The sequence below is a fragment of the Aplidium turbinatum genome, chromosome 11, assembly GCF_918807975.1.
Source record: "Aplidium turbinatum chromosome 11, kaAplTurb1.1, whole genome shotgun sequence".
In the NCBI taxonomy this organism is placed as follows: Eukaryota; Metazoa; Chordata; class Ascidiacea; order Aplousobranchia; family Polyclinidae; genus Aplidium; species Aplidium turbinatum.
In genome coordinates, this window is record NC_137482.1 from 19,849,893 (window position 1) to 19,877,375 (window position 27,483).

Sequence of the window (27,483 nt, forward strand, 5' to 3'; positions counted from 1 at the left end):
CTTAAAGGGGGATTTTTTTAATTTTTTTTAAAATTATCGGGTACCGTAGCCTAATTATCATTGTCGTTTTAGGGTTTGGGATTAGGGTTAAGGGTTAGAGGTTAGGAACTCACTGAATCGGACTCACCGAATCAGACTCACCGAATAGTAGCAGACCCTAGGCCAGCTAGCCAAAAAGATAGACAACTTTACTTTCCGAATTTGGACGCGCTAGTCTCCAATGGTGCATTGAGCCCTTCACGTGATGACAGCCAGGTGGATGATGACGACTTTCCGGCGCTGAAACTTGAAACCAAGAGAAAGGCTTGAAACCCTTCTGGATTGGCAGACTTCAGAACGCACCAACATTAGCGACACGGTCATTAAATATCCTGACATCTTTTTCAACAACGTATCGCTGTGGCAGTGGCCGAGTGGTTAACGCGTTGGGCTCGCAGTCGAGAGCCTGCATGTTCGACTCCAGCCACCCGCACTTGCTGTTGTTTCTCTGGGCAAGAAACTTTACGATAATTGCCTCTACCCAGTGATCGATTTCGAGTAATGGGTAGTACCAAATTTAAGTCATAAGTAGAGTAGACAACCGGAAACAGACATTGCTGTCGGCTGCAGCGTGGGTCAGGTGTATGTCGGAAGGCGTACACCGATGCATAGCGCTCAAGTCCGCTTTCCCGCAATGCAGGATAAAGATAAACAAACAAACAAACAAACAAGGATTTTCAATGTATTGCGAATGAAGACAAAAAAGCGTAATCGCCAGGATGTCAAAAGTGACGCAAGAATCGCCCTCAGCACCACAAAGTCCAGGATCACAAAGCTGGCGGCTAACGTCCAGGCCCAACCTTCGCATTAAATGTTTACCACGCATTGTTATCTTGTATTCAGTATTGTATTGTACATTGAAATACATAGCAATAAACACCTTTGTTTTTGAAAATTGATCTTGGGGGTAATTGGCTCACTTCAGGGTAGAGATTAGGGTAACAGCCAAAAAAAGGTTGGGAACCACTGGGTTAGAGCATAGATTACTTGATGGTTAGGGTAAGCGGAAGCTGCGGTTAGCAGAAACTGCGGAAAAATGTTTGCAGAAACTGCAATCAGCGAGGGTTAGGGTTAGAGCATAGATTACTCTATGGTTAGAGTTAGGGTAAAGGTTAGCGGAAACTGCGGAAAAATGTTTGCGGAAACTGCGATCAGCGAGGGTTAGGGTTAGAGCATAGATTACTCTAAGGTTAAGGTAAGGGTTAGCGAAAGCTGCGGTTAGCGGAAACTACGGAAAAATGTTTGCGGAAACTGCGAGGGTTAGGGTTAGAGCATAGATTAGTCTATGGTTAGAGTTAGGGTTAGCGGAAAGTGCAGAAAATTGTTTACGGAAACTGCGATCAGCGAGGGTTAGAGCATAGTCTATGGTTAGGGTTAGCGGAAAGTGCGATCAGCGAAATTTCTCAAATCCAATGGTAAAATTTCTCAAATCCAAGCAGAAATGAGAAAGCTACAGCACATATTTTGGTGGAGGCACTGTTCACCAATCACAGCAAACGGGGGTGGCTTATAATGAACAATGATCGAATCGCCTTGAAGAATGCATTGGAAAAAAGCTTTGTCGAGTGGTTACGTTTGAACAACGATTGCTCGTCTTTTAGATAATATATAAACGTGAAAGTTTTTAGGTAAATAAAGCAAGATATATATACTCTTTTAATTTGTATTGGTTTGGTATTTTTATTGTAAAAATTGAAAATATTTTTATTGTAAAAATTGAATTGTTGAGAATTGGTACAAAATAGTAAAGTTTAAGTTAGTGCTACATATTATTCAGGTAGATGAAGCATCGTACTTTCCAACGATAGTGAAATTGCTAAAATCTAAGCAGAAATGAGAATGCTACAATACATTTCCGCTTTCACTTCTATTTCTTGATTTTGCACCCTTCCCAAAAGTAGTTGCGTTTTTGACATGACGTCACTGACCAGGGCGGCCGATTTTATATGCATACTTGCAAAAAATGTTCAAAAGTCCTGATACTGGATCCAGGAGCATTCTATTTGAAAAAGCATGATGTCTTAGAACAGCGGTTCTTAAACTGGGGGGCGCGCCCCCCATGGGGGGCACGAAAGGTTCACAAGGGGGCGCGAGCGATGTCAAACTATGTGACTAAACTAAATCTGCTCTTGCAGGGCAGAAATACTAACCGGATTAATAGCTATGATTCCATTCGAGCATTTGTGGCACCGCCGAACACAAATAGGAAATGCAGCTTCATTTCCCAAACTAGATACCGGTACTGCACTTGACAAAAAGCAACTTGAACTGGAAAGTGAGCTTAAGGTTGAAGTGGAGGCGCACCTTCAGCTTTTGAAACAAGAATTCGAACGCTATTTCCCAGACTTGGGTGACACCGACCTTCCAGAATAGAAGATTACAAGAAATCCCTTTCGTGTTAACGAGGACATTCTTCCCGACGGTTTGCAAGAGGAATTCTTGGAAATAAAGTGTAACTCCACTGCAAAAGACGATTATGAAGCAATGCCACTAACTGAGTTTTGGGTTAAATATTTGCACATATACAAGGGAGTGGGTAGCGTGGCGATACGCACACTTCTTTCGTTTTCGTCCACTTATCTGTGCGAAAGTGGCTTTTCTACACTTTTGAACATAAAAACAAAACATCGAAACAAACTGATTGATTGTGAAGCCGATCTAAGGTGTGCATTATCAGCTACAAAGCCTCGAATTAAACTTTTGGTTTCCGAAAAACAATTACATCCCTCACATTGATGAAGGCTAAATATAAATTCCTGTAGTCATTAGCCTACACTTTAATGTTTGCTAATTTTGTAGTTTGGTGGGGCGCAAGTTTGGATGGCACGTCAAAGGGGGGCGCGGTTCAAAAAGTTTAAGAACCCCTGTCTTAGAACTTAGATGCATTGCTGATAAGAGAATATGATCTGGTTAGCCTAGTCAATTAGTGCACAACTGCACGCCTGTACGGTACCGTACCGGTAGGTTATCATTTATTATATATGCCATGGGTGCTTTTTGCCACAATTGACTTTCTAAAAAATAACGCGTTAAAATATTTTTTGAAAATTTTTTAATTTGCGGTGTGCGGTGCAGTGTCAAAGTTGCAGATATATTGCGGTGTGTGGATAGGTGATTCAGTTGCGGTGCGGTATGCAGATAAAAATTTTAGGTTTGCTGCATCTCGCTCTAAGTCGCTGATCGTAGATTCCGTTTTTCCGCAGTTTCCGCAAACATTTTAAAATTTCTGGTAATGATCCTAAGAGTTTGTCGAAGTCGCTGATCGCAGTTTCCGCAAACATTTTAAAATTTCCGGTAATGATCCTGAGGGCGGGCAACTTCGGTTGTCGTATGGGAAGGCATCACTTTGCTGCAGTTGAATGTGGAAGGCCTGACCAAGTCTAAAATCGACATCTTAGAACAAATAGTGAAGGCCAACCAAGTAATGGCTATTCTTCTACAGGAGACACACGCCACCAACAGTGCTGTTCTAAAAATTCACGAATACACATTGGCTGCACAAACTTGTATTAACATCCACGGTATTGCCACTTTTGTAAAAGTTTCTATAAAATGGAATCCAGTTCTGCATTGGAATGGTCAGCAACGGAAATCAATGGTACAACTGTAATTAATCTGTACAAACCACCTCTCGCTAAACTTCAGCAAACCTCTCTTCCCATGTTTCTGGCGCCATGCATATATGCTGGAGATTTTAATTGTCACAGTACCACTTGGGGCTATCAACACTCAAACCAAGATGGATTAGCTTTAGAATCCTGGGCATCAACCTGCGGTGTTCAGCTACTGTTTGACCCCAAACAGCCTAACAGCTTCCGCTCCGGAAGGTGGTGCACTACAACTAACCCTGATCTGGCGTTTGTCAATCTAGCTGGCCCAATACCACAGCGAATGATCCTTGACCCATTTCCAAAATCACAACACTGGCCATCACTGATTACCCCAGCAAACCCCATCGCACCCGTCCCTACAAATCCAACAGTTAAAAGGTGGAACTTTCAAAAGGCAAATTGGGAAAAGTTTACACAACAGGTTGATAAAGAGATAAAGAAACTTCCTCAACCCGCCTCTGCCGACATCAACGCATCCTACCGAGCCCTTGCAATATCTTCTCTCGGGTAGCTAAGAAGACGGGTCTGCTACTATTCGGTGAGTCCGATTCGGTGAGTCCGATTCAGTGAGTTCCTAACCTCTAACCCTAACTCCTAACCCCTAACCCTAAAACGGCAATGATAATTAGGCCACGGTACCCGATAACACTGGTCAACAGCAAATTTTAATCGAGCTCGTGATTGATTGATTCTAGAAGCATTTTGTGCGCTGATTTCAAAAATGTCTTTACTTTTTTCCTAGCACATCATGTTTTCTAGATATTCCAATTTTAAAATTTTGAAGACATGCCACATTTACAGGCAAGTAAAGCAGTTTTTTTATTCGCAAATTAAGTGTGACGTCATAATAAAACAATGATATAAACAATAAAACAATGATACGTCATAATCAAGCAAAGGGACAAAATAACTTATCCAAACTTGGAATCTGCTCGCCGGCCGGTTCCTCATGATGAAACCATGTCGCCACCTTTACCTCCACAGGGAGGCCTAGATTCCATTGAAAATGATAGTGATGACGTCGCTTCATTAAGCAAACTCTCATCAACAAGTTCTGAGTATCAAGAAGAAGAAGAAGGCAGGCCACAGTTATTTTCCCAGGAGCACCTCAATGATTTGATTAGAGACCTTGGCCTTTCAAAGCAAAAGTCAGAAATCCTTGCGTCAAGATTAAAAGAGCGAAATCTGGTTGAGGAAGGTGTTGCAGTGAGCCATTACGGAAAACAAAACAAAGACCTCGCTGCTTTGTTTAAAGTTGATGGCCCCTGTGCTTTTGTCATGATATTGAAGAACTTTTTCACAAATTGGGAGAAGTTCACAATCCTCATGAGTGGCGAGTTTTCATTGATTTCTCGAAAAGAAGCCTGAAAGCTGTTCTTTTACATAACGGAAATGAAAAGCCATCCATTCCCATAGCACACTCGGTGCACCTAAAGGAATCTTATGAAAACATCGAAATTCTTCTCAATGCTATTAATTACAGGGATTATAAGTGGAGTATTTGTGGAGACCTGAAAATGATTGGAATCTTAATGGGGATGCAAGGGGGATTTACAAAGTACTGTTGTTTCTTGTGTCTGTGGGATAGTCGCGCTACTACTGAGCACTACCAGAAAAAGGATTGGCCAACAAGAAGCTCCTACAATCCTGGATGAGAAAGTGTCCAAAATGTCCCGCTAGTTAATCCTGACAAAATTCTTTTGCCGCCGTTACATATCAAACTCGGCTTGATGAAGAATTTTGTGAAAGCAATGGGCAAATCAAATTCAAACGGTTTTCTGTACCTCTGTAAGAAATTTCCAAAACTAAGTCATGCATAGCTTAAAGAAGGAATATTTGTTAGTCCACACATTCGAGAAGTTTTAAAAGATACTGACTTTGAAAAATCACTCACTTCATCAGAATGTCGAGCATGGCAATCCTTTAAATGGTTATGCTTTAACTTTTTGGGAAATTTCAAGGCTGCTTCCTTCAGAAAAGGTCTTGAAAGGTTGCTCTCAACTTACAATGACATGGGCTGCCGCATGTCCCTCAAGATTCATTTTCTTCATTCCCACCTGGACTTTTTCCCTGAGAACCTTGGTGCAGTGAGTGATGAACAAGGTGAAAGGTTTCACCAAGATATCCAAAGCATGAAAGCACGCTATCAAGGGTTCTGGAACGAAAGGATGATGGGTGATTACTGTTGGATGCTGCATCGCGATGATCCAACATGTACACCTATGCCCAGCGATTTTAATGCAGCAATGTCTAAGTGTCATTGCAACATTTTAAACACTATCTTTGGTATCATGCTGAACGTTTTTCTTGTGTTTTTGTAATATAATACAGGGAGCTTAAAAACCTGACACTTCAGTATTGTGCTAGCTCAAGTATTTAGTACCTCAGACAAGGTTTAAGAGGCATTTTTTGCACTCTAGTGTCTAGTATGCATACATATGCAACTAAATAGTGTTGAATCTGTGAAAGCAATGCACAAATCTGAAACACTCTGCTCTCTGAAGCTAATCTAAATTTGGAAATTGTAGCGACAAAATCGGTATTTGAACGCAATATTGACGTTTCTGGTCAAAAATTTTCAGACCAATAACTTTAAAACCTGATGTGCTAGAGTGAAACTAGCGCCAGATTTGAAATCAGCAGCAAATTGTGGTCTAAGAAAAGTTACTCCCATTCTCGATTAAAAATTTTTTTCAAATTTTGTTAACCTGTGTAATTAAAAGAAAAATGAAAAAATCCCCCTTTTAGGGATCGAACTCACCGAAATGGGCCATTCCGTAAGAAGACAGTCCCTTGTGGCGTTCGTCACAAATTCATTTCCACTTGGGACAAGGAATGTGACTTACACTACAATGCCTTTTTGAGCGCTGTCTCAAATGAAGATGCTACAGTCAGTGCCTCAGACCTGATGAACTGTCTTGACAAAAAGCGATTAAAGCGTTGGCAGGATACAGTTCAATCAATCGATTTTACTCACTCCAGCAGGAAGGCATGGAAGACGTTGGCCGCAGTTCAAAACCGTCTCACTGGCTCACTGGCCGCACTGGCTCAACCGCCTCACTGGCCGCAGTTCAAAACCATTTAAACCCTGCCCTGTATCAGCCAACAGCATTGCCCACCAACTTCTAGCTAATGGAAAATTCCCTGGTGCTGACAAGAAACACGAACTTAAAAGTAAAACAGGAGTGTAGCAGACTTTGGAGTGCCCCGAGTGTTGATGGCGTTTTGTCAGCTCCTTTTTCTACCCAAGAGCTGCAAACGGCGATCCAACAACTGAAATGTGGCAAAGCTCAAGGACCCGATCACATACCACCAGAGTTTTTAAAACACTGCGGCCCTACATGTCTTTCCTGGCTTAAAGACTTTTATTCAATCTGTCTCAACCGCAACACAATTCCTAAGATATGGCGGAAGGCCAGCGTAAGTGCCCTACCCAAACCGAAAAAAACGTTGGACGACCCCAAGAGCTATCGTCCTATTTCTCTCCTCTGTGTCCCGTACAAGATTCTTGAGCGGCTCATTATGACACGCCTTGAACCAGTCCTTGATCGGCAACTTCCCGCAGAACAAGCTGGCTTCCGCCATGGGCGTTGTACAACCGATCAAACAACTAAATTGACCAATGACATAGAGGATAGTTTCGAGAGGGGAAATAAAGCCGGTGTCATATTAGTAGACCTAACGGCTGCTTACGACACAGTGTGGCACCAAGGCCTAGTGCTTAAACTCCTACAAAAAATTCCTGACAAACAACTTGTTCGCTTTCTCGCTAACATTATAGCAAACCGTTCAGTTGTGTTGAAAACTAGCGACAGACAATCCAGCCGCCTCCGTCGTCTAAGGAATGGAGTTCCACAAGGATCTTGCTTAGCACCCATGTTATTCAATATTTATATTAGCGACATTCACCAGACAAAGTCCACACAGTACAGCTATGCAGACGATTTGGCCCTACCATATACAAACAAACATTGGACTAAGGTAGAGGATGTCCTCACCGAGGATGTGAAGCTGATCTCACAATACCTAAAGGACTGGAGACTAAAACTAAGCACAGCTAAAACCACCATCACACCTTTCCACCTCAACAACAAGGAAGCTGGCCGCCAGTTACGAATCCCCCTAGATGGAACCCTTATCCGACATGACCCCTGCCCTACATATCTGGGAGTGACCTTGGATCGGCAACTCACGTATAAAAAGCACTGTGACTCAGTTCGTGCCAAAGCATCAGCAAGAAACAAACTTCTCGGATGTCTAGTTGGGTCGACTTGGGGATCCAAAACCCCAACACTGCGCACTAGTGCCCTAGCGCTTGTGTACAGTGCTGCCGAATATGCTTCTCCAGTCTGGTGCCGCAGCACACACGCAGGAAAAGTAGATATCGCCCTTAATGACACCATGCGCATAATCACTGGATGCCTGCGTCCAACTCCTACAGACTTACTACCAGTGCTTTCAGGCATCGCCCCACCAAAACTACGCAGAGAGAATTCTACCATACGGCTCGCATTAAAGACAGAGGTCAATGATCGCCATCTCCTCCACAATTTAGTCCTTTGCGCACAACAGCTCACACGTCAACGCCTGCCTTCCAGGCGCCCTTTTTCTCGACACATTGTGGCGCTTCATGAAGGTCACTTCGACCTGATGAAGTCATGGAGAGACCGCTGGGAAACCATCTCACGGCCCAACCAGTTCCAACTCACACCAGACACTACGGTACCACCTGGCTCAGACCTGCCAAGAAAAGAATGGGTAACTCTGAATCGCCTCCGTACTGGTGTTGGTCGCTTCAAGCACAATAGGTTTTCCTGGGGATTGTGTGACTCACCAGCCTGTGTTTGTGGTGACTGTCAAACAGCACAGCACATCAGAAATCACTGTCCAGTGTTTCGACCTGAAGAACATGTGAATCTCATAGACCCTGATATGAAGACACTGCTCTGGTTGCAACAATTGGGAAATGTTACCTGAATTGCTGCCTCATAAGCAAGAAGAAGAAGCTGCCACCGTCTGCCACCCAACCATATAAGCAAAACACAAGAATTAAGGAACATACGGTAAAGACTATGTGCAAGGAGATAAGCAGATGATATGTTTTAGGAGTGATTGCTGTACTAATTTTTTAAGAAGCATTTAAATTTGAAAGTACTGTAAGATGTTTCTTTTGGTATTTGATTCCATTTCCAGAAAAATGCTTTGATCATACAACCGATGACTGGGAATGCACTGTGTTGTGTTAGAGAGCACTAATAAACTCCTCAAAGTTTAAATAAACTTGCAAACAGTTTGTAGGATTAAACCTCACAGTTGTGAAGCCCAATGCAATTGAGCTAGCACCCGCACATTCCCAACATTTTGCCTGATCACAATGAACCTCCTTTGTCCTTTCTTGAGCAAATTGGTTAAACGTATCAATCGGATAATCGTATCATAACACCTGGCAAATAGCTGATATATACTATTAACCGATTTTGTCTGTATTCGGAAATGTTTTGTGCTTCATGATCAAAAATTGCACCACCTCACTTGATAATTGGATTTTTTTCACTCCTTTTAGCTCTCTATTGCGTTTTTGTCACAATGCACAGTTGCACACTAAGTGAAATCGTTGTTGTTTCGTTGTATGTTTTCTGGATCAAGATAGTTTATTTTATGCTTTTCAATTGTGTTGGAATTTAACAATTTTTCTAGGTAGCCTATACTTTCAATCTGCAAAAAAAGCATCTGGCCATATTTGCATCACAAAGTTGCATGCAATTGCAATCTTTACCACACAATCGTTCACTCAATCAAATTTTGTTTTGGTCAGTGATTGAATTCAATCTACAGTACATAGCAATCACTCTGCTTTGACTAAAATTAGCCACATCTGGCCAAAAAAGTTGGTCAAGAACCGGTTCTGCAAAAAAATTATTTTTAGGAAGCAGTTTGCCCTGATCCCACCCCTGGTTTAGTGTAGTTTTTTACTAGACTAGTATTGTGGGAATGGCTTATTGTGTTCTGTACACTACTTTCCCACTGTAAATAAGTAGTTTTGGTGGCTGTACAAATTAACAATACTGATTGCTAAAACGTATTTTAAGTTTTTATTTTTTCCATCTTTTCTTTTTGTTGACCGTGTGCCGAGTTTATGAGAAAACGCAGGTACTGTATTGTAAACTATACGCTTAAGCGCATCAACTCTGCTCGGATAACTGGAAGCATAGCATCTAGTGAAATCGTCAATAATATAATTCCTTTACATTGTAACTACATAGCCTCTGCCAATCAAGAAAGTATAATATATTATATAATATTTTTTTTCCAGAGCATTTGTCAATTAATACAGATTATTGCAGATTGGTATGAGCTATTGAGGTCATGTTTTATAAATATATTAAGAAAGCAACAATGAAAATCATCTTATAAAGCGTTTTCTATCTGTGGGCCAATGCAACTAGTAAGGGCTTCGTTCAAAGTCACAACAATCAAGCTTTTCTCCCCTGCAAAATTGTGCTAGTGGAATTTGTTTGATCAGTGATGAATGAAAATGGTACTTACAATGCTGTATCTCCTCCATCTGTTTCTTCTGATGTTTCAATAGCATCCTTGTTATCTACAACTACAAATAATGGTGAGGATTCACATTATTACATTTAAATCAAATGTAACGCTGCAAGTCAGTTGATGTCATATTTGCCAGAAAGGTTATCAACTGCAGCTTCCTTTATTATATCCTTAACCAGTCAGTGACATTTGGTATGTGTGTTCAGTGTTTGTATAATGATAATTATAATGATGAAAATGCTTGTTTTATTTGCATCTAGCCTAACAAAAGGTTATTTTCAATTATTTTATATTGTACTGGTAGTGCTAAGCAATTTGTTCAAAAAAGCTTTCACCGCAACATTAATGCTTGACTATTACTTTTGACAACCTACACTCTCGTACTTGTCATAGACAAAGTCACAACTTTACCCATCACTCTCTTTGCTTACTGTAGTGAAAACTGTTATACAGTTGTCCTTTTGATGCTTTAGTTTAATATTAATATGTCAACTTTTAATTGAGCTTACTGTTTACAAAAAACTGTGTTTGTTTTGTTTTAGCTACAAGTCAGCTAGGGCTGTCACCAGAGGATCATTACAAAATTGGAGCTGTTTTAGCTGTTTTTGGAAACTTTATAATCGCCGTTTCATTAAATGTGCAGGCAAGTAAATAAGTTTTTGTACGGCAAATGCTGATAGCATGTAGTGCTCTTTATGAAAATATGTTAATTGTTTTTCTTTGGTTCCATGATCTCAGATTTGGGAAAACGTTTTCAATAACAAATTTTATGTGCAATGGCACAACTACTTCATTGGAAGTGGTCAACAGCAATGAAATATTGTTAATAAACTCAATATGCTCAAAGTTTAGCTTACTCATTACAGAATGCTGTGTTACTTTAAAATACTTAACTTTGCAACCAAAAATGTAAAAAAGAGATGTTGAAATAAGTGAGTGTACTGTTATCTTTGAATGGAGTTGAACCCATACCTGACTTGGTGAATGGTGCGGCAATATCAATCTGTTGCCGAACATTAATTTAAAGCTCTAAAATTGTGACTTGATAGTTTTTAAACTTTAACTTTCGAGAATGTATAATATAATGTTTGTTTGATGCTCAAATCGGAGAATGTAAGATCTTCTGTTATTGGTTTTGATGCCATGCAATCGCAATCACTCTGTTTTTGTGCAGAAATACGTGCATAAAAAACGAGAATATGAAAACACTTCGGAAGAACAAACGCCATCTTTGTTTGGTCCACGAAGCTACTTGCGGTCTGGGGTATGGTGGATTGGTATTTCGTTGATGATACTTGGCGAAGTTGGCAATTTTGTTGCTTATGGATTTGCACCTGCATCGGTTGTTGCTCCATTAGGTTAGTTTGAGCTAAAATTCTATGACTTTTATATGGTATTGAATCTGCTTCATGTCTTAAGTTTAACATTCGCTTGTTTACTCAAAGCCATCGATCCGTTTCTCCATTTTTTGCAAAACTGTTCCATTTTCAGGATTGTTTGTAGCAAACAATTTGTAGTTGTTGTTGTGGAGTAAATTTCTATAAATGTAGTTTTGTAGTATGTTTGTAAAAAACGAGGCACGAACGCATGCTGATAAGCGTGTTTTATTGCAATTTCTAGAATACTTTGTCATCCGGACACTTGTGCTGTAGCAGTAAATAAAGCCATTCACTAGTATTCATGCTAATACTGGTATTGTATCGAATACCATGCGGTACTTAAATGACACGATCTTCATCAGTAGTGTAGTATAATTAGTAGTTTTAAAAGGGAACGAGAATAACAAAACCTCATTAGTTTCTTTATAAGTCTGCCTGGGTAACCCCAACAGTAACACAGTGATGTTTGCAGTTATCACTTATAACATATGCAGTTATGCACTACAGTTCATGGAGCCTTATGTTTATGATTTATGTTCACTGTATAGGTTGCGTGGCAGTCATCGCAAATGGAGCTCTTGCTGTTGTGTTCAACAACGAATCACTTCGTATGCAAGATATCATGGGCGCATCGTTTGCTATTGTAGGAGGTTTCCTCATTATTCAATTTTCTGAACAAGCAGACGACATTATGAACGCCCAGCAAATCACGGAACATTTGGGCGGATGGCAGTTCATAATATATGTCTTTGTTGAGGTGCGTGCAATTAATGTACTAAACTCAACATCAGATTGTGGTCAGTGCAGCTCGAACGAAGCACATAGTGAGGTATTGTAGCTGCACTTCAGGTTGTCGCAACACTTCACCATAATTTACCAGTAGGTTTGTTTATAGACTTTGCTTTATTACGAAAATTCTTTGCAAAATTAATGAACTGCTTGCAATCAAAATACGTACGGCTTAGTAAACTCTATTTTGGAGTTTTCCTCAAATATACAGTATAAACAAGTCTATCTATGCCACTGTACCGTTTTGACATCAACTTGAATACATATGTTTAGGTGATCACTTTCGGCTTGATAATATTTGCACGTTCATACAAGCACTACGAAACTCACGGTGTCACCATGCAGTTGATTTTAGTTGCGATTTTGGGATCATTCACAGTGATAAGCGCTAAAGCAGTGTCGGGAATGCTTGCCTTGTCCATTGGAGGTATGGTCAGTTTATTACAAACTAAACACAAATATGTCTTTGAATAAATGTCAACCGCTGGATGACACTATCTTTGATTGGGCAGCTTTTCAATAGAATTATTTTTATCTCCAGGAGATTTTCAATTTGTCTACCCGGTTTTCTACGTGATGCTGGTCGTAATGGTTGTCACCACTGTCTTACAGGTTGGGCGTGTTTTGTTATCACAAGTTACTTCTAGTTTATTACAGTGCATCCGCACGTTGGAGAATCGTCAGCAAACTAATCATGCATGATACATGTTACTTCTTGCTGGGTGTAACTTACAAAAAGCTAGGCTAGGCTACCATACCGACTACGAATTGTCTCGCAATACTGTGGCAACGAATGGATTAGATCCCGAATCGATTCTTAAAAGGAACATGGAGTTAAACTTCAGTATTTTTGTCCACCTTAACGGCCCTGTGCTGTGCACGCTGGTTAATATAAACAGAAAAGGCAAGAAAAGTTATAAAACAGCCTTAGATTTCACATCACTATTGAATGGTGATAACCCATGGCGTGATAACCTCATACCTCATTACCAACTGCAGTGTTGCTGAAACCGTGCAATAAAAAACATGGTTGATTTGGTTTTGAATCTTTATCCTTGGACTGACAAAACCTTTGATAAGTTATTCCTGGTAGTTTCGCATACTTGTTGAGTAAAGGCTCATGAACGCAGGCCCGGTCGCGACATTTTTTTCCCACGACATTTTTGTCTCATTTACATATTTGGTAAAAGTTTGTATTAAAACCGTGTGGAATGCAACGGTTTCTCGTTGGCACGGTTGGTGCAGTAGTTTGATTCTCTGCCTGGTGATTGTGAGTTCGAGGGTTCGACGCCCGTCGAAGTCAAACTTTTTTTTTTCTTTAAATTAATTTTTGCAGTGCACAAGAGCTTTTCAAAAAAAGTAGGGTTAGGGAAAGCTTATATATATTTTATCATCATTGCAGAATTTCATTGGCAAATAGTTATTTCGCAATCTAAATCAACCAATCTCTCAAAATACTTTCGGAAAATCTTACTTTTAGAGTGACTAGAATCTATGAGACAGAAATGTGGGAAAAAAATTTCGCGGCCCGGTCACCGTTGAGTATAAGCTCATCATCATGACGCAGGCCCGGTCACCGAGATTGACAGAGTGAAGTTTCCGATTGTTAAACTCTTGTTGCTGGGTAATTACTCTATCCACTAGAATGGAGAACAGTCCTTGAAATGCGTTGCTCAAGCGCACACCCGAAGAGTCGAACCAGCGCCGCTTGATCTTGAGGCGGGCGCGTATCCACTGAGCTAACGGGTGGAACGTACAACCGTTGGTAAAGTGCGGAATTTCGTGATTGTTTGTTAACTTTATGGGTCAATTCTCCACATCTGTCCTATGGTTTCGGAGATGAGAGCTCATTGGAAAATGGTTATAAAAAATGAATTGAAAAGTTGCTCAGATAAGACATTGCTGCATGATTGAATATTGAAGTGAAATTTTAGCGACTTCAAGCTGTTTTTTTATGTTTACTCTTTTCTTGTTTTTTATTTAACCAGCGTTGTTGTAATTTCACCTTTTTGAAATTTCTTGACTTTGCAGGTGAAATACTTGAACGAAGCAATGGCTAAATACGACATCGCCACAGTTGTCCCAATCAACTTCGTCCTGTTTACCATCAGTGCAATAGTCGCGGGAGCTATATTTTATCAAGTTTGTATTCATTTGTTTCACCAATCACTTCTCTTAGTTATACAACCCTAACCATTATTCCCACGCTTTATCAATATTAGCAATGTTAAGTTTAGTTATAAATGGCTTCAAGGTCTCTGATCAGCCTTAATTTTTTCGAACTTCGATTTAATTACATTGAAAATAGAAATCTCAATCCACACCTTGCATCTATCACAACGCGGCGATTTCTAATTGTGTTTTAAGCTATTCATGGCACATTTTTGCAGGAATTCTTCAACCGCTCTGGGATCACGATTCTCATGTTTCTGTTTGGATGCACTCTGTCTTTTGTTGGAGTAATCTTTCTCACTTCGGACAAGAACAAGTTCGGAATAGAGCCGACCTCCCTCCATCTTGACATGATGCCCAACTTCATCCGCTCTCTCGCTCCTTCCATGAAGACATTGTCCGTTCAACCTAAGCCAAACCAAAAACAGGTAAAAGTTGGTTTTGAAACTGAAACTCAGGTCGATGAGGAATTGTGGTGATTTTTTGTAATTGTTTAATTTATTATTTCCAACGCTTGACTACTGTTTTTTTATCATTTTGCATTTAAATCTGAGGAAGAAAAAGTTAAGAGTGCAAGCTGCAGACTGAGGTTAAATGCAAGATGGCGGGTATCATTTTCCAACCAGTACCTTTCGTTTGCCACTTCCAGTTGTCCTACCCACATCAACGATCTGCTTTAATGTTACTGAAGAGTTTTTGAAAAATTTGTTTAACAGTATGTATTGTACACCAAAGTCACGATTTCACCCAGCTGGTTCGAAATGGTTAAAAGGTTATTCCGGCTTAACTAATGCAAAGAGGCAATTGTGTTTATTCAACTCATTTAGTGGTAGGACAGGCAGTTTATGAAGAGAGTTATATTGTTCATGTGTTTGCTTTAACAATTCTTTGAATAAAAACAGGAAACATTTGTATGTTAACAGCTATACGATATACAACTTTTCAGACTTTCTGTTTGTACTTTTTTGTTTATTGATAAACGCCGACTGGTCTTGTGTAAATCTGCTTTAACATTTATTCAACATCGATAGACGTAAAAACAATCAATTTTGATCGCCGGATTTCATCCTCAACATTTCCAGGTAATATCCTACCCGGAGGACGCTGTGGACACTCTTCTGTTAAAAAACAGCGACAGAACCCACGACCACGACCCTTCGGGTGCGGGAAAATCAACTTCAAGGAGGAATCACAACATCAACTACCAAGTTCCTCACATCACCGTGTCCTCATACTCTGGCAATGAAGATTACACGGATTGGGATTCCACCAGCGACTCTGAAGATGACGACACTCAAGCAACACAGCTACCATAGCTCTGTCGATCAACAAATGCTCCGTGTTTTTACATTTTGACTGTCAAATAGTGGTGTAGTAAACCGAAACTTTACGGATGCTTGCAATATTTCATATACGTATACTATAGGCTAGTTTACATTGCTACTTCACTCCAAGGCAACAAGAGCAACATCAATCCTAGTATTCCTCTTTCATACTACTTTTATTTTGTATTTCACTTTAGTATCACCTAGCAATGTACTAGTTATGCATATCGTACCACTAAATGCCTTAAGAATATTATTTTGTACTACGCATTCCTTCGTACAGTTACAGCTATACGCTATCCTACTTAGCACTTATTGTTATCATTGACGTGTTGTGTTGATATGACGATCATTAGACATTGATTTGCTGCAGTTATTTACTTTTGAGCCGTTCTTTGTAGAAGTGCCCTTTCGAATGAAAGAACACAACTTCCCAGACAGCAAATGTCGTTTTTTACATTGATTTAACGTAAGCACACGTGAAAATAGCATTGAACATGAAAATAGTGTCATTTGTGGACGCTTGCTGAACCATTTGATCGATGTGGTTTTGGCATTTTGAACTCTTTCTTGATTTCTGGTGGAGCGAGCATTTGACTCATTTTGCTGCTGAGTGTATTGCTGCTCATTGATATGTCTTCCTCATTTTCGATTTTATGAGCAAGAAAGAACTTAGTTTTTATTCATGTTTATTGTTTTTCTTTGTATTTCTTCGAGGTATACAGTAGCTTCATATGAGCGATTTCCTTCTCTTTTCACAACATTTAGACGATATTGCATTCACGAATCTCGCTGCGTCCCATCACATGTCCACTCTCGATACCTGAAGGAAAACTCAATAGGCGTTTTTCAATTAAGCAAAGTTATACTTTCTTACCGGTTTCATTAACAATTGGGTACGTCACTGCTAGCAAGTGGACGACCCTGATAATGCAGAATGATGTCTAGGCCCTTGCCGGCAAACCAATGAATTGATTTTGTCATTTACATCTTTATTCCTATATGTATCAGGGATGTTGTACTCTTGTCCAGTGATACTATAAGAATGCAAGTTTGACTTTTTAATCCTTTGTTTTTAGTAGACTACTCTTTGTTCTGTTTTCTACTTCGATACGTTATGAATTTTGATAAAATGAGCAAAGTAGGAGAAAAAACTATCTTATTTTACAGAAACGATTTAACCTTAACAGTATGGCTGGAAGTTGTTCGCGTGCTTTGTTTTGTACATTTCTATGACATACTTATTACTGCCATTGCAATAGAATTTTGTAACGCATGCACTATTGCTTAAAAAAAATTTCTTGGGCGAAGTGCCGCGATTTTGCAGATCTCAACCTTTTTCGATACAATATTTTTATTTCTTATTCTTACAAAAAAGAATTATGTTTTGAACAATCCGTTGCGGTACTACCTTTGATATGCAACGTTTCAAAAACAAATTCATTTTTCATCTTTGTTCTCAAAAGACACGGAATATTGACGAATTTATTCCATAACATTTCATTGCTTCTACATTAGATGAGTTGCTTTTTTTTACCGTTTACAAAATTTCTGTACAAATACTTTTTTAAGGTATTTTAATTATCACCATACTTTAGCAAATGTTAGTAGGCTATGTTTTTGAGTGCATTCTTTCAGTAAGTCCACCGCCATTCGCACTTTTCTGGTACATAGGCTAGTACGTAGCTCGTAGCTGTTGTAATTTTTTCCCGACTAATACATTTTCTTAAAATGTCATTGCAATGAATTTTTTTTACTTTCAATTAAACGTTTTGTATATTTTTGCATTTTTTTCAAAATTTATTCGTAACAATTTTTTTTTTAATTTTAAGTTTCTTTGTTATTTTCAGAAACGTTTGCAAAATTGAAAACCTCCATCAATAACAAAAGGGAAAATTTAAATTAAACATGACATTTCGGTGTGGTTCATTTTTTGTATCATAACCGTCTTTTAATTTAGTCATTTATTCGCCCTAGTTTTTCTCACCCCTATGATTCGGTAACAACATTCTAGCTGTGACACCTATCCAACTGTCATTCGCTTGTGCCTTAGCTTTATGAACGCCTGCATTCCCTGTAACGGAAAGGGTAAAGCTAACAATCCTTTCATTTGTGGCTAACAAACCATGCAATACATTGGTGGCAACCCAAATCTAAAATCGAATGCGGTTCTCAGGATCTGACAGGCTTCAGCAACAGAGCAAGTGTTTAATGCTCGAATGAATTTCACGATAGTTTGATTCACGTAGTCATAGCAGATCATGCTTTTTTCTGATATTTCATTTTCTCCCAGACGAATTATGCTTCGTAGTTTGTTTTACAAAATTCTATTTAAATAGCAAGCCATTTTAACCTCTTTTTTTATATATCTATTCTATATAATACGACGCTGCATTGCTATTACGATATTTTTGCTTTGAATTACAGCAGCCTATATGACTTGTGCAGTGCATTCATTTTACGCTCATTTGCAATCATCACTTTCGTTCTAACAAGTCTGACATTTTTTGCACATATTTCTCGTACTAGCGTCTGCTAAGAATTGATTGATCATATGAAGCTAGCACATGCAAAGCCTGTTTTTGCTCTTGAAAAGAAAAACTTAAACGAGGTTGTTAGGAGAACAACACCTGCATATTATCATCTATCATTTTACATTTGATATTTACTTGCAGAAACGTAATGCTTGCGTAATACTAACTTAAACACCTTTAACTTTGCTCTTTCAACATGGTTTCGTGGTTAGGATTTTGCTACTGAGTGAATTAACTTTGCTTAATCGTAGCAATTTGTGATCCGAGATTTAAAATTTAAGCCAAGTTTCTGTTTTAACACATTCAATGATTCAAGTCACTCGTTTGTCTGCTGAACACCGGTTATAGTTTTGTGGTGAGTTTATATGAAAATAATATATTTATTTTATAGAGTATATAATCAACGGAGAAGTTTAGAAGACCATGATCGCCAACGTGTCAGATCAAGCATGTAATCATCATCATATATTATAAAAAAATACTATTGCGGTGCTCATCTTCAACGGCCAACTTTTCATGCCTCAAATGTTGCAGTATTTTTATTTATTGATTTTAAGGTATTGTTTTCATAAAATAACCTCTAACTTAATAGATGATACAAACCAACTTTGAGCTCTTATTTGTTGCCAGCAAACCCCCACGAACGGTAGGTAATATGAGCAAAATGGCGCTTACAACTTTGTAAACTAATACAGTAACTTTATTTGAAGGGTACGATTTTACTGAATTGCCATTTGAACGACATGCAATATTCAGCATCAATATCTTCCCTGTGTGTGAAATTCATCTTATGAAATAACCACACTTATGTTTTGTTCTTTTTAACGTTTAAGCTTCGATATCCTTGAACCAGGCGTGGGTCTATCACACTCTGTATAAAGAAGACTCGACAATAGCAATTGCTTTTAGGATAAAAGAACAGATGGGAGAGAAAGAAGGTTTGTGCGTGACTTTGCGCGTTAAGACATGCAGTATTGAAAAATATAGCGGTCCTTTGCATGGGACGCGGTTCATCTCGCCGAAGTACAAAGATGGCATTGTCATTCGTGACGTGGCTGGTGTCGTAACAGAAGGTAACTCCAGAGAAATATAATCGAAATTCATTGCGTTAAAAAGTATGAAGTTAAAACGCTGACTAAAACATGTCTAAAAGATTATTGCTAATCAGCAAAGTAAGAGTTAAAAAACTAGATTTAAATTAAGCTGTTCTTTGTGAGAATAGACTATATATATACCGTGTAGGTCTCAAGTGTTTAAACTGACGCTCATACTTCAGGGTTGCCATGGTTCTTGTTTGCCGTTAGTTGAAAACGATTTAGAGACGTGTTCTTGTTTTTCTAGTTGGTTGCGAAGTTGTCCGGTTCAAAGTAGGCGACGAAGTGATTGGCTTGCTTCCATTAAACCAGCATTTCGATGTCTTATCTGGCTTGTGCGTTTTGCAAGAATATTTTTTAGGTGAGTTTTGTTCTGTAATACTCACTCTGACGTAATCCTTTATGAAAATTATTCCTTTGAAGCATACGAACTTGAAAGTAGCTTGGTTGTAAACAAAACCAAGCAGTTTTGTTTGTTTGCGAAATAAACGTGTTTAGTGACATGTTTTCGCTTTGTAATCTGGCAACACTGATTGGCAAGACATAATGTTCTAACTTTCACCGGCAGAATCGGGCAGGAGTAGTTGAAGAGTAAAAGCTTTATAGAAGGAAACAGGTCACTTCGTAACATAGGTCTGTTATACAATCAAATCTTGTTTGATAATTCCAGGTGAAGATTTGAGCAGAAGTGGCAGAGAATTTTTCTTTGTTGAGCAGAAGCATTCACTGCTCGTAATTGAGATAAAAATTATATTCCGTACAAGCTTTGCACTTCATTTGATTCATTGTGAAGCACAAAAAAGTACAGTTCAACCACATGATGGACTTGATCGCTAAACTTTATTGTCCAGTTAAAAAGCCTCCATCACTGTCGTGGGAGATTGCATCGTGTTGCATCATGGATGGAGTGAAGGCCTATGACGCTCTCAACTACCTCGGTCGCGTACGGCCTGGCGAGACCCTTCTGTTATGCAATGCTGCAACGGTACGTTTGTGAGGTGCGTTATACACTGTTGCATACAAATTACTGGCTTCAAGAGTTTGTGTTGTCTAAAAGCGGTTGCTGTTTTTACTAGTTGTGAGCTCTTTATTGTTGCTTTCACTCAGACAGAAAAATCCCTTATTTTTACATTGATTCAACGTCTGCAGACGTGAAAATGACGACAGATTTTGCTGTATGGTTATTAACTGTCCTATTTTTGTTTTTTACTTCTGATTATGTAGCCTACTTTTGTACGCTTTAACTAAAAGTGTCTAATCGTATTGGTCGTTTTCGAACCTCTTTTTAACGTGTTAACTTTTTTCTTTTACCGCCGTTTCAATGTCTGACTACGCTGATGCAACAAATAGAAATGGCAACTGCTACCAAGCGACGACAATCTGTATGTTAGCTTATTAACTACAAAGATGTTGCAAATTTGATGCAATTTTACGTCGATTTTCAGTCGTTTGGAGTGCTCGCTGTTCAATTGGCGCGAGAATGGGGAGTCAAGGTCTTCACCACTGCCGAGAGTGAGGATGACTCTCAGATGATGAGGACCATGTCTCTGGATGTTGAAAGGATCCTGGATGGACATCAGTTCATGAGGAACAGCATTAAAGATGAAACGGGAGGCCTGGGAGTGAATTGCATTGTTGATAGCGGTGGTAAGACGCGTTCGATATAAAATTACTTTCATCATCGCCCACTGCTGAGTTCCTGTTAACAGTTGCTCTCTGTTCATGTGGATTTAGTTAAACTTGGTAACCAAACCATGTATGATTGTATATAGCTGATCGGTACTTAATTGAATTTGTGCTCGGGAAAAACGTTTATCAAGAAAATGTTCATCGCGTTTAGAAAAAAAGTTGAATTTACCACTCAAACAATCGAGGGACTTCTGATGCCAAAGTTAGATCTCTGTCCAGGTTTTGTTTAACGTTGTTGAGCTGAAAATTAGTTTCGGTCCGAAAGTAGATTTTTGTTGTTTATTTATAAACGTTTCTGATCAAGTAATTTTTATGGGCAGTCTTGCCAAACAGTACTGGAAGTGACGATCGTGATTGGACGAAACCAATGAAGCATGACATTATCTCCCTTCTCTCTGTCGGTGGCAGATGGGTCACAACGCAACATAACTTGCAAGTAAGTCCAACAGTCTTCCTTCATCTTGCAGCCTAAGCTTTCGTATCCTAAAGGTCGAACACCAAATTGGCATGAATACTTCATTTCATATTGTATTCGTTTTACTTTGTGTGGTACTGGCGCTGTATTTTAAATTGCTTGAGACTTTATCTCAGCTCTCGGTTAAACAAGTTCATATAATCTTTTTATCTCTCATTAAACACTTAAACAGGCTTTAAGAATGTCATCTAAAAGGTTCGTGAAAGAACGAGTCGTTTTTTTAACTCAATAAGCTCAACTAGAATTGGCGTTTAGCTAAAACAACATCCTGAACCGCTGTAGCTCGTTCAGACAACTCACACGAAGCATTATGAAAAATTATAAACAAGATTCTAAACTGGGGTTTAGAAAGATTATAATATGACAGACAATGAAATTTTGAATAGATTTAATTGCAGAAAAATGTTACACTACTGTTGACGGGGCACATCTTTATGTGATCACTTCAATTAATTTAATCTTTCGGTGGAACAACACTGCGTCAGTTTATAAAATCCAGTTTTGCAGTAACATTTAATTTAACATGAATTTGTTACACGGCAAATTCCCAGCCAGCAAAATCCGACATTTTTGACAAATGACCGATTTCGCTGGCTGGGATGTATCTTTAATTTAGTATTTACTGTTGTGCTGCAGTTGGATCCACCCGACTCTGAGATGTTGCATTTGAAGAATGCCAGTATTTGTCATCTCTTCCCTGATTCGTGGCTGATCTCCGCTTACCAGCAATCCCGGTTGCTACACGTTATGGATGACGTACTTAGGAAGGCCGACTCGGGAGTACTGAGGTGGGTGAGGGCTACTCTCGAGAGGAATTTTGTTTTTTCTGTCGATTCCGTTTGAAAAATACATTTTTTGTTTTGACACGTCTATATCTAGGTGTTTGAAGAACTTTAAACCCTGCTTTACGTTTGAAGCTACAAAATAAAGTAAACATCTTTGAAAGAGAGTTCAGCATTTGCTTTCACTGGTTTGCTTGTTTCAACGTTTTGTTTTTCACGATATCCCAGACCTACATTGAGAAGGCACAAGGATGTCGTTGGTACAAAACTCGGTTGTTTAAAAATTTGCACCTTTTACAGAAAGTTTGTTTTTGTGCGGTGTGAGATAGATTTTTGTGCGGTGTGAGATAGATTATGTTTCTATGATGTTTTACTGATGCTTAATCAAAATCCTTCACTCGGCTTGCTTAATTTTGTGTACTTTATGTGGTTTTCAAAATTACACGCCACGTAAGTTTCCTGTAAAATTAAAATTCACACGGACATGAATCTTTTGCCCCGTGACTATCTCACCGCCGTTTGATAAGCATTTTGTTGATGTTATCACTTCGCAATTCTTGTGTTCCAGACCCCATTTCATGAGCGTGCTACCTGCCACCGAGATGAACGCATCATTATTCCCTACAAAGCATCGGATAGTCTTGAAATTATGAGATTCATTGGTCTCTGATTTTAATTATGTGCAATTTACTTTGTATCTCTGTTCGTAAATTTCATTCATTTAGTTTTGATGCAAACTCTCTGAGGCAATGCTGATTTTTCAATACAAATTCTTTGAAAAGATTTTGCACCCCACGCCTGAAGTCTAGCTGTAGTGTGCTACTTTTTGCAGATATCGCTTCATTCAGAGGCCTTTTCGTGGAAAACAGCGATCATTTTGTCAAATTTTTTACAAGAAAATCAATTAGCCTACCAACAACACTTTGGGGCACTCCATAACACCGAGAACGTTAATCGAGACCAAACGGCGCTGGTTTGACTCTCGGGGTGTGCGCTTGAGCAACGCATTTCAGGACTGCTCTCCATCCAGCGGCACATAGTGGATGGAATAATTCCCTGGCAACAACACTTCAACATCAACCTCGGTAACCGGCCCTGCGTCAAAAGCCTCTATATCTACAAGTATGTGAAACTACCAGGAATAACCTATCAAGGCTTTGTCAATTCGAGGATAAAGATTCAAAACCAACCAACTAGATCAGAGGTGCATAACCTTTTGGCTATAAGAGTAGGCTATAAGGCCAAACTTTGAATTGTATTTTAACACAGTTTTCACCGCGTTAATGACTCCCTTGGCCTTGTGTGCGCTCAAAATCAAGCAACTCGCTAAATTTCATTAACCTCAGTCCCGTTGTTATATATCAATCAGGCTCCGTAGTTATTGTTATGTACGGTAATCACATTCTTAACTATCCGCATTCATTTAACAGTCAAATGGCTTTCATTGGTGCACACTGCACAGCCGCAGCGGCTGCTGGTGAGTTCTAGCAATGGGGGTGCTGCGGACGGGTGAAGCTCGCGTGTCCGCCGAAGACGAATACAACAGCAGGGGGTCCATCAGAAAAATTACATTTGATTTGGTACATTCTGAGCATATTTTAGCTCTAAATATTGATAAAAGTTTAAGGTAAAACTTGGCTTATTTGAGAGTTTCGCAAATGTGTAATATTTTGAAGGGGACGATCAACAAATACATGCGAATAACACGTTCTAAATGATAAAACGCCTGATTTTTTTATTTATTACCTCCTCGACAAAAAATTCTCTCGTGCACTGGCCTGTTACTTTACATTTTGGATGTAAGTTAGATACGTTGCTTATAGCGTGACATATTAAATCCAAGCAGTTTTTTCCATGGGTGGGTAGGCTACTGAGTAGTAGATCTAGCCTATCCTAAAAAGTATCAGTTTTTCTATTGCCTCCATATTTGTGTTCTTCTGTGACTAAGACTGCCGTAATACCACTCAGCGAAAATGTGAACTACTTTGCCTAGGGCGGCAAAATATACGAATATATTACGATTTGGAACTATAAGTAATGGTAATTATCTTATGATGTTTGAGTTGATAGCACAATTTGATCCATTCTTGGCAACACACATCTCTCAATATGGCAATACAGGCTCTGGTTCAACTTCATACTTACCCTCAACTATATGTGATGAATTTGTAGTAATATTGGCGCTGAGGTAGGTGTGTGGTACAAGTAGCACCTTTGAACCCTGGGCAGTCGCCATGGATTGTTACACTATGGGTCTCGGGGAACACTGGTCTTGATCACACACCAAACTAACAAGTGGGTCCACGTCCCACCTCATGGGCAACAACCTCGACTGGTTGGCTAAAACTTGTTAGAAATCCTGCTGCCTTGCAGGAAATACGTTTTTAAGTAAAGGCTAGGCCCACCGCCAATAACTGTGGTTAGCGTCAGGAAGGGCATCCGGCTGGAAAATCTATGCTCCAAAATATTATTTAAATGCAGCAAAAGCTAAAAATGGCCCCTAGTCCCCAGCAGCCCTTAGATGGGCAAGGGGTGCGAAGAATCTCTGGGTTCCGAGAAAACAAAAAAACATTGAAAAAAGATTATGGTGTTAGAATCGGATGCTGAAATGTGGGAAGTTTGTGTGGTAAAGGAACTGAAATATGTGAAGAACTAAGAAAAAGAAGGGTGGATATATGTTGCCTAGAAGAAGTAATTAAGATGGAGGGGACAGTCAGCGCGGTTTTTAGGTGCCAATGGGAGGAGTTATGAGTGGTCAGGAAATAACACGGGAATCGGTGGTGTTGGTTTCTTGGTAAAAAAGGAATTGTGTGAGAAAGTAATAGAAGTTAGAAGAAGGAGTGACAGAGTGATGACAATGGTACTTGCTTTTGAAGAGGAGGTAGTGAGGCTAATCTGTGCATATGCACCTCAAAGTGGTAGGGATTACTTAGAAAAGGAAAGTTTTTATGATCTTTTGGCAGAGGAATGGGATTTACGGAGTTCAAAAGAGTTGGTGTTTGGATTAGGAGATTTTAATGGACATGTTGGAAAACAAGCAAATGGGTTCGAGGGCATTCATGGAGGGTATGGTTTTGGGGAGAGAAACATGGAAGGAAAAATGCTACTTGAATTTTGTGATGAAAGGAAACTTTGTATTGCCAACACATGGTTTAAAAAGAAAGAGAAAAGGAAGGTGACTTACAGCTCAGGAGGACATGAGTCGGAAATTGATTTTATTGTGGTTGGGCAGGAACAGAGAAAGTACTTAAAGAATGTGAAAGTAATTCCGTGGGAGTTGCAGCATAGACTAGTAGTAGGAGACTTAAATATGAAAAAAGTGAAGAAAATTGTGAAGAAAGAACGAGTTTTTGTGAGAAATGTGTGGAAACTGGAGGAAAAAGAAACGAGAATTAAGTTTGTGAAAAGAGCAAAAGAGCTGGTAAACATAAGTGCGCAGGACTTGTGGGCTTCATTTCAGAAAGGTGTCCTAGCAGCATGTGATGAAGTATGTGGGAAAAAGAAAGTGAGGAGGGATCGTGGAGACACATGGTGGTGGGATGAAGAGGTGAAGCATGCGATTTCACAGAAAAGAGATGCATACAAGCAGTGGCGCAAAAATGGGTCAGAAGAGAATAAAAAGAAGTAAGTTATAAGAGTATGAAAAAGAAGGCAAAAAGGGTTGTTGCAAGAGCTATGAAGAATGGTGCTGAGGAGGAACTTAATAAAATGGGGGAAAGCCAAAACAAAGTATTCAGACTCATAAAGCAAATGAAAAAGGATGGGAAAGATATTGTAGGGGGAAGATAAATAAGGAGTGGAGATGAGAAGTTGCATTTCAGCCCGGAAAGCAGAGGAGAAGTGTGGAAGGAACATATGGAAAATGTTATGAATAAAGAGAATGTATAGGATCATATGACAGAGGTTGATCTGGTGGAGGGTCCAGTGGGAAAGGTGACTCGTGATGAAGTGGTGGAGGCAATGGGGCAAATGAAACTGCATAAAGCAGCCGGTCCATCAGAAGTGAGCGTAGAGATGATAAAAGCAAGTGGAGAGTTGGGAATTGAAGTAATGCTACAACTTAGCCAAAGGGTATTAGATGGAGAGGGAATGCCGGAGGAGTGGAAGCATAGTACTGTTATTCCACTGTTCAAGAGAAAAGGGGATGTGAGAAGTTGCAGTGCATATAGAGGTGTAAAACTACTAGAGCATGGAATGAAAATTGTGGAGCGAATACTAGAAAAGAGGTTGAGAACATTGGTGAAATTAAATGATATGCAGTTTGGATTTATGCCAGGAAAAGGTAGGGGAGACTCGGGTAAGTTGGCCCAGCAAAATGAAAAATTGAATTTGTGAGCTAATAACAAAACATATGTTAAAGCGAATGCTATTGAAGAGTAGAGAATTCATCACTCTAGAAGTGGACATATTCTTGCATCAAACAAACATTCTTAGGTATATAATTTTTCAAGTTTTCCGAAAAAAATAAAATGGACCATCTTGCCTTCCTGTGCGGGTAATTTGGCCCACCATGGAAGGTAAGTTGGCCATGTGGGCAACATGTCCATCTACGGTATATTAAACAGTAGAAAAGTTCTCTTTCTCCCCAATTTTATTTTTATTCTAATTATTTCTTGGTTTTATAGAGGCATACATACAGTAGCCTACATAATTTATTCTATGTATGCATTCATGTATGGTTTATAATATAATCTACTATTAGGCTATTACCTCAGTAAACTTTTTTTACATGAGTAGCCTACACCAAATAAGCTTTCGAAAATAACAAAGGTTGTATCAAACATCATGAAGTTGGGACGGCATGCCTTTATTCCTAACGATCTGGTCACCTTAACGATACTGATAGGTAGGACCTTGTTTGCAATAGGCTACAAACCCCATTTTTGCATGGGTACCAATATCGGAGCATTTCTTAAAGTATCTCCGAAACGAGGTACGTTTTAGACCGTCGCTTGAGACACATTTCCGCGATTGGTTTTCTTGATATAATTACTTACTATTATTCTATTATTACCATATGGGTTAGGAATAAGTTGTCGCAA

The 27,483-nt window shown here is 39.2% G+C and overlaps 2 protein-coding genes across 3 annotated transcripts; both read left to right on the forward strand.

Moving 5' to 3' along the window:
* The first annotated feature begins 10,035 nt into the window (after positions 1 to 10,035).
* Positions 10,036 to 18,757, forward strand: LOC145779328 (NIPA-like protein 2). Its single transcript, XM_082590888.1, has 9 exons — positions 10,036 to 10,269; positions 10,745 to 10,845; positions 11,377 to 11,560; positions 12,130 to 12,338; positions 12,644 to 12,797; positions 12,912 to 12,982; positions 14,402 to 14,512; positions 14,761 to 14,970; positions 15,625 to 18,757. The coding sequence occupies exons 1-9, from the start codon at positions 10,176 to 10,178 to the stop codon at positions 15,856 to 15,858; spliced, it is 1,368 nt and encodes a 455-aa protein (XP_082447014.1). The 5' UTR covers positions 10,036 to 10,175; the 3' UTR covers positions 15,859 to 18,757.
* On the forward strand, positions 18,605 to 23,218 carry LOC145779329 (ferry endosomal RAB5 effector complex subunit 4-like). 2 transcript variants are annotated; one of them, XM_082590889.1, is made up of 8 exons: positions 18,605 to 18,756; positions 19,311 to 19,474; positions 19,743 to 19,856; positions 20,347 to 20,480; positions 20,941 to 21,142; positions 21,505 to 21,620; positions 22,296 to 22,447; positions 23,010 to 23,218. In XM_082590889.1, the coding sequence occupies exons 2-8, from the start codon at positions 19,324 to 19,326 to the stop codon at positions 23,092 to 23,094; spliced, it is 954 nt and encodes a 317-aa protein (XP_082447015.1). In that variant the 5' UTR covers positions 18,605 to 18,756; positions 19,311 to 19,323; the 3' UTR covers positions 23,095 to 23,218. The 2 variants fall into 2 exon arrangements, with proteins under 2 accessions (XP_082447015.1, XP_082447016.1); XM_082590890.1 differs by having other exon boundaries at positions 18,620 to 18,756; positions 19,235 to 19,474.
* Positions 23,219 to 27,483: the final 4,265 nt, after the last annotated feature.

Coding starts and splice junctions, on each gene's coding strand:
- LOC145779329 (XM_082590889.1), top strand. CDS start 19,324: ATGGGAGAGAAAGAAGGTTTGTGCGTGACTTTGCGCGTTAAGACATGC. Junction 21,143..21,504: donor TTGCATTGTTGATAGCGGTG/GTAAGACGCGTT, acceptor TTTTATGGGCAG/TCTTGCCAAACAGTACTGGA. Junction 21,621..22,295: donor CAACGCAACATAACTTGCAA/GTAAGTCCAACA, acceptor GTTGTGCTGCAG/TTGGATCCACCCGACTCTGA.
- LOC145779328 (XM_082590888.1), top strand. CDS start 10,176: ATGAATGAAAATGGTACTTACAATGCTGTATCTCCTCCATCTGTTTCT. Junction 12,798..12,911: donor GCTTGCCTTGTCCATTGGAG/GTATGGTCAGTT, acceptor TTTTATCTCCAG/GAGATTTTCAATTTGTCTAC. Junction 12,983..14,401: donor TTGTCACCACTGTCTTACAG/GTTGGGCGTGTT, acceptor TTGACTTTGCAG/GTGAAATACTTGAACGAAGC.